The 20,713-nt window shown below is 42.4% G+C and overlaps 1 protein-coding gene across 1 annotated transcript in view; it reads left to right on the top strand.

Moving 5' to 3' along the window:
• NWD2 (NACHT and WD repeat domain containing 2) overlaps positions 1-20,713 on the top strand; it is a 133,247-nt gene that overhangs the window by 72,114 nt on the left and 40,420 nt on the right. The window contains exon 3 of the mRNA XM_075930602.1: positions 1,253-1,369. Coding sequence (XP_075786717.1) covers positions 1,253-1,369 — 117 coding nt within the window. The remainder of the gene's footprint in view (positions 1-1,252; positions 1,370-20,713) is intronic.

The following is a 20,713-nucleotide window of genomic DNA, read 5'->3' as shown; positions in this document are numbered from 1 at the left end:
TGGCCCCAATCCTGCAAGCAGTTACGCATGTACTTAACTTTGAGTACTTTAAATATGATGAGTACTCATGGCAGCAAAGCATGTGTAAACTCTACAGGATTGGGTTTTATAACTCATCCTTGTTACCAGCGCCTTCCTAAGAAGATCTGCCTGTTTCCAAGTGGATTGACTAACACATCAACCATATACATTTTTAGATGGTAAGGTCTTCAGTGCAGGGACTCTTCTACTACTGTGTTCAGACTGCATCAAGCACAGTGTGGTTCCATCTTGATTGAGGTCTCTAGGTGCTACTACAATACAAATATGTAAATTAACTAATGAAGGCATGTCCCCATGCTGTTTTGTATTGTGCAGTAATAACTTCTTTATAATAGTAGCACATACTTATATTGAAAACTGAGAGCAGCATAAATAAGCAAATCACAGCAGGATGTACGATCCATTTATTTAAAAAAAAACAGCGATTTGGGCAGATAAGACTTTGTTCCTTTAAATAAAATGTCTGAAATAATGAACCTTCCATCCTTTAACAGTTAAAATATGTAGTGAAACCACACTTCATCACTAAACCTCTCTAAATAAACGTAGCAGCTTCAACTAGCTTCTTCCAGGCATTTGCTTGCATCTTATTAGTATTATAAAATGGAATCTATAGCAACAGATGAAAGTCTGAACAGCAAGCCATCTGTTATTATACCATTCGTGCATTTTTTGCTTCTAGAGCAACAAAACATTTAGGAACAAAGGAGGAGTGATATTACGGTATCTAATCCAGTCCTGCCTTTTTGATCATTTTAGAACAGACTAGTTTGATCTCTGATGGGCCAAAAATTTATTGGGTGAAATATGAGCTGTGTTGAAGTCAATGGCAAGACTTTAGTTGACTTCATAGCAACCAGGATTTTTCCCATTCATTTATTATTTGTATTACAATAGCAACTAGAATCCTCATCTGAGATCAGGGCACCACTCTGCTAGGTGTTGTACAAACATATAGAAAGAAAAGTCCCTGCCCCAGAGAGTTTACAGACTAAATAGAAAAGACAGTGGGAGGGGAAATACAGAGGTAAGTTAACATCACAGATCAGGTCCATATCAGGCCTGGGAATATCGCCCTAATCTGTCCACTGCTCTAAGACCACATGAACTCTTAAAGATAAAAAACAAATCTCTTTGAGATCTTGTTCATCTTATGTAGGATAAGGTTAAACTAATGGAAAAACTAACTATGTTATACATTGATTTCCAGGTCATAGACTTATACTGGGGAGTAGAAACAGAAGAGTGGGAGAGTCCTGAGCTCCAGAAGACTCGTATGAAGCTGTTAGAAGATTGCTTGAAAACTTCTGCAGGTCCATGTTTTGTTGTGGGTATAAAAATAATGCTTTACATTAAATACATTGATCGCTGTCCTACCATATACAGTGCAGTAAAAGGATTTCTTTCCTTGGGCAAATGTATTTTCTTTTACTTCTAAAATACTCCTTGTATACTCTTCTTCTGTGCATTTGAACTACCAGATTTGAGACTTCTCAGACAATGCTGTAAATTGACAATGGATATTTGACATCAGGAAAGGATTGGCCCTTCACAACTAGCCTATTTTGAGACGATTGGAGCCCCCACTTAGAGGGCACTATGATTGCTGACCAATGGCAGCACCCCTTAGTTAGGGAGTTAACTCTGTGTTTCTTCCAAGTCCTGGTATTGGCAGGCCAATAAGGGCTTTCCTATAAAACAGCAGCAGGTGGAAGCTATCCACTTTAGTCCATTATCTGCTGGTGGGTCTGGCAGGTCCAGGAAATCATAGGATGCTATTTTGATCTGAACCTCAAAATGGGAAGTGGCCAGTGACAACCTGACAAGTCTGTGGCTGTTCTCTGTAACACACGTGTGTGCATGCACACAAACCACCCTTAGTTCACTGCTGCCACGGCTGGTTGCTTTTAGAAGTTATCTTAAGGTTCAATAACATTGTAGACACCTAACAAAAGTTAATTCTTATGTTTATCCTCACTGGACTCTCCCATTAATTTTTGTAAAAGTGGTGTATATTCTCCTGAATAACAGAAGTACTATAGTATAAGCATAGATCTTTATGCCTCCAGGGAGGCATAAGGATCTTGCGCAAAACGGGGATTTTGTGCCAAAAAAAGTCCACACTGCTTCATTTTGTGCAAAGACCCTTACACAAAAAGAAATGGCAGAAAATATGTGAATGAGATAGACTTATGCTAAGGAGTCCCTCATTAGCATATTTTCTGCCAAAAAAACTGGCAGTGTAGAGTAGACAAAGCCTATGTTTATTATGCTCTCCTATGGTTTCCAACGTAGCCAAATCTTTTTTCAAAGTGTGGCGCACAAACTTGGATACAACACTCCAGCTGAGGCTTCACGAGAGGGATTACAGCTGGTCAATTACCTCCTGTGTCTTACATATGACATTCCTATTAATACACCCAAGAATATTAGCCTCTTTCACAACATCGCACTGTTGAATCATATCCAAATTGTGATCCACTATAACATGCATATACGTTTTAGCAGCATTGCTTCCTAGCAAGTTATTCCCCATTTTTGTAGCTGTGCTTCCCCCTCCCCTCTCCCCCAGTGGAATACGTTGTACCAGTCATGTCTGAAATTAATAAGATGAAATTCAGTAAAGTTCTCTAATTAAACAAAGTCAGTTCTAATCCTGTCCTCCAAAATGCTTGCAACCTCTCCCATGCTGGTGTTATCTGCAGATTTTAGAAGCATGCCCTCCACAGCATTATCAAAGTAATTAATAATAATATTATCTAGTACTAGACTAAGAACTGACCCCTGCAGACATGCCCTTCAAGTTTGACAGCAAACCACTGATTAACTGTTTTTGGAGCATAGTCTTTCAACTAATAGTACATCCATTTTTTAGTAGTTTAATCTTGACCACAGTTACCTCGTTTGCTTATAAGAATGTTATATAGGACTGTTCTTAAAGTCTTCCTAATATCAAGATAAGTCATGTCTGCTTCTTCCCCCACAGCAACCAGGCCAGTAACTCTGTCCAAAGAAGAAAATAAAATGGATTTGTTCTTGACTATTGTTTATAATCCTATTATCCTCTAGATTATTATACATTTATTTTTTAAATAATTTGTTCAAGTATGGTTGCAGCTATCAAAGTTTGTCTGACTGGTCTCTAATTCCCCAGGGTCATCTTTGTTCCCTTTATCAGAGATTCATACAGTGTTTGTGAACACAATATCTTCAGATGGATTCATTTCAATTTATGGCACCTAGTCAAATGTTAGCTTGAGCTCAGTTAGTGAAATACATAGGAGTAGACTACATCAGTTAAATTCTGTGAAATTCTTCTTTTCAGTGAAGCATGTGCATTAAATGTTGCTTGCAAAAATGTTCTGTTCATTATATGGTGTAAAATAGACTTGTAAGTGTAAAATTTTATTTCCATTTCTCTTAGAAAAATGTGTGCCTTGCTTTAATGAGCACATAGGTAAAAATATTGAAAAAGTACTGAAAAATGTTTTTGACAGATCAGTTTGTGGCATCTATTCTTTATTTATATACTGATTCGGGACAAAACTTGTCATTCTTCTGCCAACTATTTAATTCATGTGTTCCTTTTAACATTGTCTGAAAAGATTAAGGTAAATAATGAGGTTGGATATACAATAGCAGAGTTAGAAATCAGTATTTGAGCAATTTAGACTACAGCATCATAGGTTAGTACATCCAAAACTTGATGCATGAAGCAATTTGGGAGTTAAGTGCTTTGTTGGATTTGTGTGGAGTGTGTATGAGCTTGGGATTCTTTGTGAGTAAGATGGGCAAGGCTGTTTCAAAGGAGATGTGTACTGCCTAGAAGGAATTTTCAGTCATTGAATAATAAATATGTGGGAACATAGTCTCTATTACAGATTCTGCACCCTACTCTTTGTTTAGGGAATGAGAAAAACACCCAGCCAACACCTATGATACTGAGTAATCCCTGACTCCTCTACTCATGACATTTAATCTGTTTCTAAGGTAATAAATAAATTAAATGGTGTTTCTGTTAAATGAAGCACTGGAAGGTGTATACCAATCAGTGAAATTGTTTAAAAGGCATATTGTGTCAAACAAACCATAAAAAGAAATCTTTAGCAGGTCATCTGTAAAGGATATGTGAGTTTATCATCAATGTATTGATACAGCATACTCAGCTTCCACATTTAATAAGCCAGGTGCTCAGCTGTACCAGAGTAGCATTTAGGACAGGGTGAGCAATAATTTTTTGCTGTGGGACACTTCCAAAATTTTTGAAGTGGCGCCAAGCTGCACCAGAAGGGGCGGGGTCTCAAGTGGAAGGGGTGGGACCAGGATACTTCCCTGCTTCCCCACCCCCAGACCATGATTGATCTGGGGGTGGGGGAGCACCTCTGTCTTCCCCTCCCTCCCCCAGAGGTTCCCTGTAGGCACTCAATGCCCCTGTCAGTGGGAGGAGACTTTACACACTCCTACTTCTGCCTCCAGGCCAATCAGGGCTTTGGGGCAGGAAAGCCACTTACTCCGGGCAGGGCAGAGGAAACTTCATGCACTTCCCCTTGCCCCCAGTCTCTAATTGGCCTGAGAGCAGGGGAGTGGCAGGGCCTCCACAGGCCAGATCAACCTGCTTGGATCCAGCCCACGGAGGCCCTTTTGCCTACCTCTGGTTTAGGACATATACGTAATAGGGATGTAATAGTGTAGTTGATTAACCAATTAATCGATAAGCAAAAGCTTGTAGGTTAGTGCTGTAGACTACATGCATTTCCTTCCCCCCCATCCCTTGCCAGTAAATTTTTTAGCAGGCTGGCCAGCAGCCAAGCTCAGTCCGGGCTCTACCCTTGCTGCAGCTCTGCATTTAAAGTGTACAGGCAGTATCCGACTTAGGCGGATCCGACTTATGTCGGATCCGCACTTACGAACGGGGCTTTCTCGCCCCGGAGGTCGAGGTGGCAGATTGCTACCTGCGAGCTCCGGGGCGAGAAGGCCCCGTTCGTAAGCTGCTCCGGTGCCCCTGGTCTGCTGGAGACCGTCTCCAGCAGACCAGGGGCACCGGGCGGGTTCCCGCGCTTCTGAGGCTTTGCCAGAGCAAAGTCTCAGAAGCGCGGGAACCCGCCGCTGCTGCGGCTTCGGTCCCGGTGCCTGTGGTCTGCTGGGGACGGTCCCCAGCAGACCACAGGCACCGGGACCGAAGCCGCAGCGGGATCCCGCGCCTCTGAGACTTTGCCAGAGCAAAGCCTCAGAGGCGCGGCACCCTGCTGCCGCTGCGGCTCTGCTCCCCGTGTCTCTGGTCTGCTGGGGGGGGGGGAGGGGGCGCAGCTAGTGTGCCCCCCCCCCAGCAGACCAGGCTTTTGTTTTGGACCCTGGGACAGAGCAGCTGGGGCACTGCCGATTGGTCCTGCAGCGCTGCTCTGGGCACTACTGGAGCAACCCAGCAGCACCCCAGCTGCTCTGCCCCAGGCGTCCCCAAGTCAGCCGCTGCTGAAACTGACCAGCGCTGACTACAGGAAGCCCGAGGCAGAGTTGCTCTGCCCCGGGCTTCCTGGAATCAGCCGCTGATCAGTTTCAGCAGCAGCTGACTTGGGGACGCTTGGGGTTCTTAAGTCGAATCTGTATGTAAGTCAGAACTGGCGGTCAGTTTCAGCAGCGGCTGAATCTGGACGCCAGTTCCGACTTACATACAGATTCAACTTAAGAACAAACCTACAGTCCCTATCTTGTACGTAACCCAGGGACTGCCTGTATTAGGAACCAAGGCAAGCTGGCAGCCCAACTCAGTTTGGGCTCATGCTGGGTCTGGGAGGTCAGACCCTCCATAGACAGGGGCTGCTGCCACCCCACACTACTGCGGACCAGCTCCCACCTGGCACCCTGTGCTACTTCCTCTGATACATTGGCTGCTGGCCCTGCCCTCGAGGACTATAGAATAGTCGACTAACTGTTAAGAATTCATGAGGTTACTCAACTATTCAGTTAATCAACATTTAACATCCCTAGTCTGTAAATGAGGACATGAGGACAGACATTAAATGTCAGTCTACAACTTTATTACCTTTCCTATCAAACACACACTCTGATACCAAGCATTTTAAGTGACTCTAGTGCAGGGTTACAAGGCTACCACTGTGGAGCCCATAACCGAGGGTACTCATCTGAATTGTTTCACTCAGAGCCACAATGCCTTGCAAAGGGGACAGAAGGTACTGAAATGTTGCAGAGTTGGAACTTGGTCCAGGCATGCCACAAGATCTCTCCCATCCCATTGGCTTAAACCCACTATCAGTGTCACAGGTCTCTTACTTCTGAGAACATCCTGCCTTTTAACTGTAATGGTAATTGTCTGCAAGTTGTGACAAACCAACATCCCTTCCAACTACTACCACTGATTACTGAATCTTACTCCTATTTAACCTAACTGTATTTCCTGACTGCTCTGAGGAAGGCAAAAAAAAAAACCCCAACCCCAAAACAGGACTTTACCAGTTTGGCCTCAACAAGGGACCAGACAACTACCCTCTTATTCCAAGTGGCCAATGGATTTGCATTCCTTCTTCCTACTTCTAGGGGCTGTTCCAGTCATCACTTTTCCCATAAAACTGGACATCTATAGAGGCTGGTGGATGGCAATAGAGAAAGGGGTTGCAAAATTAGTTTCTAAACCTCTTGAAGCAACCTATTCTTGGAGCTTTTCTGTGTTGGCCAAACTTAGCAAAATGTATACAAGATTCAGGACAGTTCTGTCCACTGTCTGCTTATAGTTGCAAGCAGCCAGTTTGGCAACTCAGGATCAACATGACAAGGAGGCACTTTGACCATACTTCACATTTCATTGAGTTCAGGAGGGAGATGATGTAGGAGCTGCAACCCAAGTATTCCTCTTGCCCCTCCAATGCCACGATACTCTTTAGAGAGTTTCTTAAGATCTCTTTAATCTGCACTGCTCCTGAAGCATTAGCCAAAGTCAAGTCAATGGAGCCTAGAATCTGGACTAGTAACTTTTCTCTTAACTTTACAAAATTGTTTTTTTTAAAAGCCACAAATATGCCTCTTTCACTTTCCCTGTTAGATAAGTGTATGAAGATACTGTGGAATTACTACTGCAAGTTAACAATAAATATGAATTTTCATTTTCTAGACCACCTGAGTTGCAGAGAAAAGACCTGCAGATCCAGATCCTCAAAGATATTGAGAAGTTATTTGGTGCCCAATTATCTTTGAAGATCTGCACCTAAGTTTTTTGCCATCGTTAGCATGATCTGCCAGTTGCTGTCAAATTTTGCTCAGTAGCAGTTAGAAAAACTCTGAAGATTTAAAAAAAAGAAAAATGATCTTAGTATAGAAACCAACCTCTCAATAGCCCCCAGTCAATATAACTTTTTAACCAATCATGTAACTACTTACAATTTAAGCAGTTGCAAGGGTATTTAAAAAAAACAACAATTTAAAACATTCCTAGTCTCCTCTACAGGGTTTCATTTATTGTTACTAAACAAAATGTATTTAAGTGCTCACCCTGTATCAAGGCTTACTGACCAAACTATTTTTTAGAGGATGGCCTTTCAAAAAGAAAATGTATTCAGTTTTTATGGGAGGGAGGAAAGTGCATCTTTTCAATATTTTTCCAATTTTTTTGTCAAATTGTTTCTACCACCAAATATTAGGTTTTTGGAAAACAAAATTTCTTTCACCATTCTCATTCTGATGTTATCAATTAAAAAAAATCCTGCAACACTGTGATTTTTTTAAGTGTTAATTTCAAACACTCTAAACTAAAACCAGCAGCACAGAAGTAAGGATGGCATGATATAGTGTTGCTGCCCCTACTTCTGTGCTCCTATCTGCAGAGCTGGGCCATCAGTTAGTAGCCACCACTTTCCAGCACCCAGCTCTAAAGGCAGCAGCAGCACAGAAGTAAGGGTGGACTGTGATGGTATTACCATCCTTACTTCTGCACTGTTGCTAATGGGGCACCGCCTTGAGAGCTGGGCACTTGGCCATCAGCCATCACACTCTAGCCACCCAGCTCTGAAAACGGTGCAGAAGTAAGGCCAGCATCTCTAAAATAACCTTCCAAACTCCCTGCAACTCCCTTTGTCTCAGGACCCCCCAATTTGAAAAACAAAGGTCCCCCTTGTGAAATTTATATTGCATAGGGTAAAGCACACAAAAGGCCAGATTTCACAGTGGGAGACCAGAGTTCATGGGCTATGATGCATTTTTCATGGCCATGAATTTGGTAGGGCCCTCACAATAAGACCTTTCTTAATTTTTTTAGAATTATTTTCTGCCTCTTCTATGTGCAGGCCATGTTATCAGCCAAGTCACATAATCGGTCACTTGCTCCTTAGCTGATTCAACATGACAAGCCCTGGAATAGAGGGACGTCATTTGGGTGGAACGTGCATATTGGAGTGGGTGCAGAACATAGCACTGAGGAGACTCAAAGCAGCTCCATCAGGTGGCTATTTGTCCCTCAGGACTCACTCAAAGGTGGATTTAAACATTTTTAGCCTCCTCTAAATACTACCACTGAGCTATGAATTCACAGCTGCACCTCTGAGAGATACAGAACAAAGTCCCATCCAATGTTCCAAGAAGGACTGCTAAGCAGGGATCAGGTTCGCCTTTCGAGGAAGGGGAAGACTGGCTAGCCTAGTGAGGAGGGCTTTATACTAGGTTTTGACAGGGGCAGGTGACCAAAACCCACAGGTAAGTGAAGAACATGGAGACCTGAGAGTTTGGTTGGAAAGGAGGGAGCATGGGCTATAATAGCAGAGAAAAAGGAGGGACAAGGCAGAACTGGGAGGCAAAATCAAATCAGTATCTTAGATGCCTATATACAAATGCAAGGAATATGGATAACAAGCAGGAAGAACTGGAAGTGCTAATAAATAAATACATCTATGATATTGTTGGTATCACAGAGACTTGGTGGGATAATACATATGATTGGAATATTTGTATAGAAGGGTTCAGCTTACTCAGGAAGGATAGGTGGGGAAAACGAAGGAGGTTTTGCCTTATATATTAAAAATGTACACTTGGACTGAGGTGGAGATGGATGCAGGAGACAGACTTGTTGAGAGTCTCTGGGTTAGGTTAAAAGGGGTGAAAAAAAGGTGATGTCATGCTAGGGGTCTATTACAGACAACCAAGGTAGAAGAGGTGGATGATGCTTTTTTTAAAACTTAACAGTCATCTAAAGCACAGAATTTGGTGGTGATGAGGGACTTCAACTATACAGACATATGTTGGGAAACTAACACAGGCACAGATTATCCAATAAATTTTTGGATTTCACTGGAATTTTTTATTTGAGATGGTTGAGAGAGCTACTATGGGGGGGGGAGCTGTTCTAGATTTGATTTTAACAAATAGGGAGGAACTGATAGAGAATTTGAAAGTGGAAGGCAGCTTGGGTGAAAGTGATCATGAAGCCATAGATTTCATGATTCTAACTCTCTTCAGTTGTTTTTCCTCTTAGTCTTGCTTTCTATGGGACCTTACCTACCAGCTCTCTGAGCTTACTAAAATTTGCCATCCTGCAATCCATTATCTCTATTTTGAGATAGAGATAATGGATTGCAGGATGGCAAATTTTAGTAAGCTCAGAGAGCTGGTAGGTAAGGTCCCATAGAAAGCAAGACTAAGAGGAAAAACAACTGAAGAGAGTTGGCAGTTTTCAAAGGAACGTTGTTAAGGGCCCAAAAGCAAGCTATTCCGCTGCATAGGAAAGATAGAAAATATGGCAAAAGACCATCTTGGCTTAACCAGGACATCTTGCATGATCTAAAAATAAAAAAGGAATCCTATACAAAGTGGAAACTAGCACAAATTACAAAGGATGAATATAAGAAAACAATACAAGTATGCAGGGGCAGGATTAGAAAGGCAAAAGCACAAAATGAGCTCAAACTAGCTACCGACATAAAGTGAAACAAAAAGACTTTCTATAAATATATTAGAAGCGAAAGAAAGACCAAAGACAGTGTAGGCCCATTGCTCAGTGAGGAGGGAGAAATGATAACAGGAAATTTGGAAATGGCAGAGGTGCTTATTGACTTCTTTGTTTCTGTCTTCACCAGGTCATCTGATTATGACGGAATGCCTAACATAGTGAATACAAGTGGGAATGGGGTAGGTTTAGAAGATAAAATTTTAAAAAAGCAAGTTAAAAATCACTTAGAAAAGTTAGATCTTTTTAAGTCACTAGGGCCTGATGAAATGTATCCTAGAATACACAAGGACCTGATGGAGTAGGAGAGATTCCAGAAGACTGGAAAGGGGAAAATATAGTGCCCATATAAAAAGGGAAATAAGAACAACCCAGGAAACTACAGACCAGTCAGTTTAACTTCTGTGCTAGGAAAGATAATGGAGCAAGTAATTGAGGAATTCATCTACAAATATCTGGAAGAAAATAAAGTGATAGGTAACAGCCAGCATGGATTTGTGAAGAACAAATCATGTCAAACCAATCTGATAGCTTTCTTTGATTGGATAACAAGTCTTGTGGATAAGGGAGAAGCAGTGGGCATGGTATACCTAGACTTTAATAAGGCATTTGATACGGTCTCACATGATCATCTTATCAATAAACTAGGCAAATACAACTTAGATGGGGCTACTATAAGGAGAGTGCAAAACTGACTGGATAACTGTTCTCAGAGAGTAGTTATTAACACTTCACAATCACGCTGGAAGGGTATAACAAGTGGGGTTCCGCAGGGGTCTATTTTGGGACCAGTTCTGTTCAATATCTTCATCAATGATTTAGATATTAGCATAGAGAGTATGCTTGCTAAGTTTGCAGATGATGCCAAGCTGGGAAGGGTTACAAATGCTTTGGAGGATAGGGTTATAGTTCAAAGTGATCTGGACAAATGGTCTGAGGTGAATATGATGAAGTTTAATAAGGACAAATGCAAAGTACTCCACTTATGAAGGAACAATCAGTTTCACACATACAGAATGGGAAGCGACTGTCTAGGAAGGAATACTTCCAAAAGGGATCTAGGGATCATACCAGACCACAAGCTAAATTGGAGTCGACGGTGTGACTCTGTGCTAATTAAGCCTCAATTGGAGTAGTGTGTCCAGTTTGAGGCACCACATTTCATGAAAGATGTGGAATAATTGGCGAAGATCCAGAGAAGATCAATAAGAATAATTAAAGGTCTAGAGAACATGACCGATGAGGGAAGATTGAAAGAATTAGGCTTCTTTAGTTTGGAAAGGAGAAGACTGAGGGGGGGACATGATAGCAGTTTTCAAGTATCTAAAAGTGTGTCACAAGGAGGAGGGAGAAAAATTGTTCTCCTTGGCCTCTGAGGATAGGAAGGGAGGTTTAGATTGGACATTAGGAAAAACTTCCTAACTGACAGGGTGGTTAAACACTGGAATAAACACTAAGGAAGTTGTGGAATCTCCATCTCTGAAGATATTTAAGTGCAGGTTAGATAGACATGTATGAGGGATGGTCTAGATGGTGCTTGGTTCTGCCATGAGGGCAGGGGACTGGATTTGATGACCTCTCAAGGTCCCTTCCTGTTCAAGTGTTCTGTGAATCTAATGTTGCCTATGTTATAGTCAAACAATCTGAAAAGGTAGTCTGTATAAAAATGACAACTTTGAATAAGTGATTTCTGAGCCAGTGGGAAACCTTACTTAAACCAGTACTTATACTAAGCTCCTTCAGCTCAGTTTAAAGTGTCCAGTTTAGCAACAGAACTTGATAAGTACTGAGCAATAAGATATTTGGGACAACAGTGGGGAGTAGGTTCTCTCTCTGTATAAAAATATTTAGACACATCTGAAACCATGAAGTAAACCTAGGTAAATTTTGTATTCAGTGTTACTACTAAGAACAGTTTTGTAGAACCACAATAATGCTACTAGTGAAATTGATTAGTGGAATGGTTCCTATCCATCAGTTCTGTTTCATGGGAAAACACTAATTAAAGCTCTTTATTTAGAATTACAGATATAACTCACAGGGCTTTAAAGTAAAATGTGTATGGAAGATAGACCTGTCTACAATGTCCAAAGCAGATTTATCTTAATGTAAACAGGGTCAAAGGCATCTCTCATTCCATGCCCTTCAACCCAGCTATTTTAACAAGACAAGATTAACGTCTATAAATCCAACTCTGTAATTCTTACACTTTTAATTGGTTTTATAAAGTTTTACCAGGTTGTGATGGATAGGAGGAGTGCTGGCTAACACCCAGTGACTAAAGGGTTAAACTCACAGTCACCAGGGGTGGTGGCAGAAACCCAGTAAAGCCAATGGGAAAGACTGTTAAAATTTGAATTGTACATAGATTCGTAGGTGCTGCTTCCTTTCGTGTGAGTTCTAAGATAAGGGCTGGAGGGAGCAACATGCAGTAATCAGATTTTCCATGCTTTCAAGGAATTGAGGTCATGGAAATGGACTGAACCGTGAAGGAAGAAATGTATATTTAGTCATGTATATTTTTCTTTGTTTTGGTTGATTGGTTAAACTTATCTATGTAAAATCCATGTGCTCTTCCCTCCCATGTTCACCCTATTTAAGATACAACCCAGAGATACTATGTTCTATGTGTTTTGATTTTTCTCAATTGCTCTGTAATACCTAGCAACCAAGTACGATTTATTAAGGATATCTTTTTATTTATCATCTTTTCTAAGGCAAAGGTTTGATTCTTGTGTGCTGGAAGGTAACATGTCTCTGTGTGCGCCTGCCTTGCCTGAGAGGTCAGCTAGCAGGGACACAGTTTTTCTGTGTTTTTTTTGTTTTGTTTTGTTTTGTTTCTTTTTCCAGCTTTCTTGTGGCAAGAGAGTTTGGGGTACTCCTTGGGAAGAATTTCAAGTGTTTCTTCCTGGCTTTTTTTTTTTAAGAGATTAAATCACTTGATAATGGTGGCTACCCCACAAAAAAGTCAGCGAATCTGTGACTCTGGGGAGTTTTTGTAAGCAGAGCCTATAGAGGCAAGGTATTTAAGGTCTTCTGCAGGCACCCACCTTCTGCACTAGGAGTGTGTGTCCATATCCCTTGCTCCAACCCCAGCCCTGCTCTACCCTATCCCTCTCCTCTGCATCCCACTCAAGTCCCCTCTCTGGAGGGACATAGTATGGGAGATAGCAGCAGTGCAGGCTGGTGCATCACTCTGCTTCCCTGTGGCTCCTGCCACTGTAGTGAGTACAGGGAGGCCCAACCCCTGCTGCCAGCCCCAGCCCCCCCAGGGCCCTGCAGTCTTATCTGAATATGGGGGACTGTCCCATCCATAGGACAGGACAGTTGGGGCAGCTATCATGCCCCTCACCTTCCTCCCTCCTCCGAAGCACAGGGCTAGGATAGCTGCCTCAAACTGTCACAAGGATGGGAATGGGGATGTCAACATGTAGACAACTACACAATTAACTGATAAACCTGGGCTTATCGGTTAATTCTGTCAACTACACTCATTTCCCCCCTGCCTGCTGCCTCTGTATTAGAGGCAACAAGGGGAACGAGCAGGAGCCAATGCCCAGGAGCATCTAGGTTAATAGCTGGCTCCCCACAAGCACTGGATCCTCCCCCCCCCCCCCCCCCCCACGCTGCTGTCTCTGATAGAGAGGCAGCAGCACAGAGATATACTGCCAGGTCACACCTATGCCGACAGCTCCAGAGCCCATGGCCAGAGTTGAAGCCAGCTGTTTGCGGCGGCTGGGACTGTGTGTGTGTGTGTGTGTGTGTGTGTGTGTGTGTGTGTAAAAACATTTTTATTTGCGTACTCATTATTTGCATAATAAATCTGCAAATACAATGTTTTCAGGCCACCAAAAGTTTGTGAATGGGTTTGCTGGTCTGCCGTATAGACTCGTAGACTCAGACTTTAAAGTCAGAAGGGAGCATTATGATCATCTAATCTGACCCCCTGCACAATGCAGGCCACAGAATCTCACCCACCCTCTCCTACAATAATCCTCTCACCTATATCTCAGATATTGAAGTCCTCAAATGGTTTAAGGACCCCAAGAGAATCCTCCAGCAAGTGATCTGTGCCCCATGCTACAGAGGAAGGTGAAAAACCTCCAGGGCCTATGCCAATCTACCTTGGAGGAAAATGCCTTCCTGACCCCAAATATGGCAATCAGCTGAAGCCTGAGCATGTGGGCAAGACTCACCAGCCAGACACCCAGAAAAAGTTCTCTATAGTAACTCCTATCATCCCACCATTGGCCTATTTACCACTGATAGTGAAAGGTCAGTTAGTTGCCAAGATCATGTTATCCCATCAAACCATCCCCTTCATAAACCCATCTAGCTTAATCTTGAAGCCAGATAGGTCTTTTGCCACCACTACTTCCCTTGGAAGGCTGTCCAGAACTTCACTCCTCTAATGGTTAGAAACCTTCCATCTAATTTTGAGTCTAAACTTCCTAATAGTTTATATCCATTTGTTCTTGTGTTCACATTGGTATTAAGCTTAAATAATACATCTCCCTCCCTGGTATTTATCCCTCTAGTATATGTAAAGAGAGCAATCATGTTTCCCCTCAGCCTTCTTTTGGTTAAGGTAAACAAGCCAAGCTCCTTGAGTCTCCTTTCATAAGACAGAAAACAGGACTATGTAGCACTTTAAAGACTAACAAGATGGTTTATTAGGTGATGAGCTTTCGTGGGCCAGACCCACTTCCTCAGATCAAATAGTGGAAGAAAATTGTCACAACCATATATACCAAAGGATACAATTTAAAAAAAATGAACACATTTGAAAGACAAATCAAATTTCAGAACAGAAGGAGGATGGGGTGGGGGGATGGAGGGGAAGTAAATGTCTGTGAACTAATGATATTACTATTGAAGCCCGATAGGTCTTTGGCCACCTGTCTAGATCACAAAGAAAAAACAGTTTCTTGCCATTTCAACCAGAAAGGACATTGTCTCAACCACATGATTACCTGAATCCTGCTTCAAAGACCTTTTCAGACTACACTTGAAAGAGAATCCTCTGAACTGTCATTCATACTTAAATTCTACACTTTACGCCTAAGTTTAAACAAAGAGATTATCTTACCCATTACAAAGATAGCTTCCCCAATTATCACCTTTAATATCATTAGCTCACAGACATTTACCTTCCCCCCCCCCCCCCATCCCCCTTCTGTTCTGAAATTTGATTTGTCCTTTTCATGTGTTCGTTTTTTTTTTAATTGTATCCTTTGGTATATATGGTTGTGACAATTTTCTTCCACTATTTGATCTGAGGAAGTGGGTCTGGCCTACGAAAGTTCATCACCTAATAAACCATCTTGTTAGTCTTTAAAGTGCTACATCGTCCTGTTTTTTGTTTCAGCTACACCGGACTAACATGGCTACATTTCTATCACTATTCATAAGACAGGTTTTCCATTCCTCGGATCATCCTAGTGGTCCTTCTGTGTACCTGTTCCAGTTTGAATTCATCCTTCTTAAACATGGGAGACCAGAACTACACACAGTATTCCAAATGAGGTCTCACCAATGCCTTGTATAACGGCACTAACACCTCCTTATTTCTACTGGAAATACCTCGCCTAATGCATCCCAAGACTGTGTTAGCCTTTTTCATGGCCATGTCACAATGGCAGCTCATAGTCATCCTGTGATTAACCTGGACTCCGAGGTCCTTCTCTTCTTCCGTTACTTCCAACTGATGTGTCCCCAGCTTATAACTAAAATTCCTGTTATTAATCCCTAAATGCATAACCTTACACTTCTCATTGTAAAATTTCATCCTATTGCTATCACTCCAATTTACAAGAACATCCAGATCTTCCTGTATGATATCCTGATCCTTTTCTGAATTGGCAATACCTCCCAACTTTGTGTCATCCGCAAACTTTATTAGTACACACTCACTTTTGGTGCCAATGTCAGTAATAAAGATTAAATAAGATTGGTCCCAAAACTGATCCCTGAGGAACTCTGCTAGTAACCTCCCTCCAACCTGACAGTTCACCTTTCAGTATGACCTGCTGTAGTGTCCCCTTTAACCAGTTGCTTATCCATCTCTCAATTTTCATATTGATCCACATCTTTTCCAATTTAATCAATAATTCCCCATGTGGTACTGTAATAAATGCCTTACTGAAATTGAGGTAGATTAGATCAACTGCATTTCCTTTATCTAACAAATCTGTTACTTTCTCAAAGAAGGAGATCAGGTTGGTTTGACACAATCTACCTTTTGTAAAACCATGTTTTAATTTGTCCCAATTGCCATTAACCTCAATGTCCCTAACTACTTTCTCCTTCAAAATTTTTTCCAAGACCTTGCATACTATAGATGTCAAACTAACAGGCCTGTAGTTACCTGGGTCACTTTTTTTCCCCTTTCTTAAAAATAGGAACTATATTAGCAATTCTCCAGTCAATTGGTACAACCCCTGAGTTTACAGATTTATTAAAAAAGTTTGATAATGGACTTGCAATTTCATGTGCCAGTTCCTTTAATATTCTTGGATGAAGATTATCTGGGCCCCCCAGTTTACTCCCATTAAGCTGTCTGAGTTTGGCTTTTACCTCAGATATGGTAATATCTACCTCCATATCCTTATTCCCATTTGTTCTGCTGCCATTATCCTTAAACTCTTCATTAGCCTAATTAAAGATTGAAGCAAAGTATTTGTTTAGATATTGGGCCATGCCTAGATTATCCTTAACCTCCACTCTATCCTCAGTGATTAGCGGTCCCACTTCTTTTTTTGGTTTTTTTCCTATTTATATGGCTATAAAACCTTTTACTATTGGTTTTAATTCCCTTTGCAAGGTCCAACTCTACATGACTTTTAGCCTCTCTCACTTTGTCCCTACACTCTCTAACCCCAATAAAGTAGCTTTCTTCACTGTTCCTTCCCATCTTCCACTCCTTCTATGCTTTCTGCTTTTTCTTAATCACCTCTCTGAGATGCTTGCTCATCCAGCTTGGTCTAAAACACCTGCCTATAATTTTTTCCCCTTTCTTGGGATACAGGCTTCTGATAGCTTCTGCAATTGTAATTTAAAATAATCCCAGGCCTCCTCCGCCTTTAGATCCATAAATTCTTTATTCCAATACACTTCTCTGACTAATTTCCTTAATTTATTAAAGTTATCCCTTTTGAAATAAAAAACCCTAGTCTCAGATTTGTTTTTGTTTTTCCTTCCATATAGTTTGAACTGAATTAGCTCATGATCGCTCGAGCCAAAGTTGTCTCCTACAACCATTTCATCTATGAGATCCTTACTACTCACCAAAACCAAATCTAAAATGGTATCCCCCCTTGTTGGTTCAGCAACTACTTGATGAAAGAATTCATCAGCTATCACATCTAAGAAAATCTGAGTCTCCCATGATTACGCAGTTTCCATTAGTATTTATTTCATTAAAAACATTAAAGAGGTCTCTATCCATATCCAAATTAGATTCCGGTAGTCTATAGCACACCCCAAGCACTATCCCTGGGAAGGATCTAATAGTTTTCTTCTCCAATGTGATTTTTGCCCAGACAGACTCTGTCTTCTCCATTCCATTACTATTTATTTCTTTACAATCTATATACAATGCAACTCCACCACCTTTACCCTTATTTCTGTCTTTCCTAAACAGCACATACCCTTCAATACCTGTACTCCAGTCATGCCTAGTATTCCACCATGTTTCTGTTATTCCTATAATATCTGGTTTCACTTCCAGGACCAATAGCTCTAGTTCCTCCATTTTGTTACCTAGGCCTCTCGCATTGGTGTACAAACATCTTAATTTTTGCTGTTTTGCCCCACTCACATTCTTTACCCAACTTGGCCCGGACATTGTACCTCCAATATGACCTATTAGACTAGTATCCACACTACCCTTCATCCTTTTGTCCATTCTCTTACCCCCAGCTATATCCTTTCATACTTCTTTTTCCTCCCTCTCAATGCTAAAATCCGGCATAGAGATTACCTGGACATCTCCCGACTGTCTCCCCCAAATTCCTAGTTTAAAGCTCTCTTAATCAGTTGTGCCATCCTCCGTTCTAAAAGTCTATTTCCCTCCCTACTTAGGTGAAGTCCATCCCAAGAGAACAATCCACTGTCCGTGAATGCCTCCCAGTGGCCATACATCCCAAAGCCCTTCTTATAGCACCACTGTCTGAGTCATCTATTGAGCATCATAATCCTGTCACACCTTAGTTGCCCTTCTCTAGGAACAGGCAGAATCGCACTAAAGATCACCTGAGCTTTGATTTCCTTAAGCGTCTTCCTCAGCCTGGCATAGTCTCCCTTGATTCGTTCCAGCGAGAATCTAGCCATATCATTTGTTCCTACATGAAGGATGACCAATGGATTCTTTCCCACTCCCTTTAGAATCCTCTCCAACCGCATTTCCACATCTCGTTCCACTCAAAAAAGGAAGAATAGTTACTTAGCCCGTAACTGTTGTTCGTCGAGATGTGTTGCTCATGTCTATTTCCAAATCCTGCCTGCTTCCCCCCTTTCCTCGGAGTAGTCCAGTAAGAAGAAACCGAGGAGGTGGAGGGCCAGCTGGGGTATAAAATGGCCGACCTACCAGTGCCACTCCAGGGGGCTACCCTGCTGGTCCAACGGTTACTGCTAAGGGAAAAATTTCCGACAACGCATGCACGCTGCATGCACACACCTACATGAAATGAACATGAGCAACATATCTTGAAGAACAGTTACGAGATAAGTAACCATTTTTTCTCCCAAGAGGAACTCTTCTGTTTTGTCCTATATTTATGCTACAGGCTAAATGTCACTTTCTTGAAATGGCTGTCAGTTTCATTTCCATATTAAACAGTCAGTGTGGTTTTAGACTACATATGTAAAAGCCTCACATCATGGAATGGGACATGATGGAACCTTTTTGTATAACTGTAGTGACATCATTTGGAACACTGTATTCTGTGCTAGGATATGTTTACACAGCCGTTATTTCAAAATAACTTTACTAGTGTCTACACAGCCAAATGGCTATTTCCAAATTAATTCGAAATAACGGAGCGCTTATTTTGAATTTGGTAAACCTCATTCCATGAGGAATAACGCCAAATTTGAAATAAGTGCTGTGTAGACACTTGTATCGAAATAGGGGGCCTCCAGCCTTCCCAGGGTGCTCTGGTGGCCACTCCAGCCTCAACCAAGAACATGCCTCTCCTCCTCCCTCCCTGGAGCCCCAGTGCCTGTGCTAACTTCAAGCCTGCCAGCCCAGAGCCAGCAGTCACTGCCCCTGACCTAGTGGCCACAAAACATGCACCAGCAAGCCGCTGGCAGCCAGCCCTCCACTGCTCCCCAGGAGCAGTCTGCCAGCACCCAGGAGTCTGCCAGGGCTTGGAGAAGGCGAGCGCCTTCCTGGTCCAGGATGGAGATCATGGACCTTATTCAGGTTTGGTGGGGGGATGCCCCCAACATCCATGATCTCTGCACTAGATGGAGGAATGCAGCCATCTATGGCAGGATACCTGCCAGCCTGGCCACCAAAGGCCACATGAGAACCCAGGAGCAGGTTTGCATGAAAATCAAGTTGGTCCAGAGAGACCCCCCCAATCCTGAGGGGTTCCACTCCTCCTCCTTCCCCTTGCTTCCCCCTTCCAGTTCCCTCCTCCTAGGTTTCCCCCTCACCTTTCCCACGGTCTCTCCTTTCCCCAGTCCCACCAGAGTTTCATTCTCTCTCCCCCATCCCCCCCATTCAGTTTTGTTAAATAAAGAGAGTTTGTGTTCATGAAAATACATGTATTTTATTTGACATCAGGAAGGGGAGTTAGGGAGGGGTAAGTTGAAGGACGTGAGGGAGGAATGAGGCACAAGCCCCCAGTGGGACAGACCAGGGAGGTTCTTAGTGCTCCTCATGGTGGAAGCTCTCCCACAGGGCCTCCTGGATACTGACAGCCCCCCGATGGACCTCCCAGCTGGCAGCCTGCAGAAAGTGCAGCCAGGCTCACAGCAACGTGTCCACGAGAAGCACCAGAGTGCCCAGGGGCAGCTCTGGCTCCATGTTGCAGAGTGCTGTGGTGTCCCAAGTGAGGGCAACTAGAGCACGCAGAGACAAAATGCTTTGCTGTCCCTCATCGAGGTAGGCAAGCAAGCAGGGAAACCTGAGAACTGGCTGTCCGGAGGAGAGGGGGTCCCTTTAAGCACAAGCCTCAGATAGCCTCAGGCAGCAGCCCCACACTAACTCCTGACCTGATACCCTGCTGGAACTGGTTCCAGCCGGCCTTAAATGTGATTCAGCATCCACTCAGTGTGGAAGCGCTATTTCGAAATAGCAAAATGCTATTTCAAAATGCATTTTGTGTGTAAATGCGTTATTTTGAAATAAGATATTTTGAAATAATGTTGTAGTGTAGACATACCCTTCAGCAACTGAATACCAGAGTAATATTAACAAAATTTAAGACAGTTTGAAGAAAACCAATGATAATGGTGTGGGACTGTTAATATAATCAAAGTATCTGGAGATACTGGAGTAAAGTGGCTTCATAGATGACTGCGTGTTTGCCGGAATCAAGCAAGAGTACTAGAGTGGAGAGTGGATTGATTATGCCTCTCTGAAAGGGGACAGTTATGCAAACAATCAAAACAGCTTTTGGGGCATCACCAAGTTACATCAGCTTTTCTAAAACTTGCACAAATTTCTGGAGGCAAGACTGAGGAAAATATTGGAGAGGCGCAGAGCAGCTTTAGGAAAGG

Source organism: Pelodiscus sinensis, chromosome 5 (genome assembly GCF_049634645.1).
Source record: "Pelodiscus sinensis isolate JC-2024 chromosome 5, ASM4963464v1, whole genome shotgun sequence".
NCBI lineage: Eukaryota > Metazoa > Chordata > Testudines > Trionychidae > Pelodiscus > Pelodiscus sinensis.
This window is presented reverse-complemented; position numbering and strand designations above follow the sequence as displayed.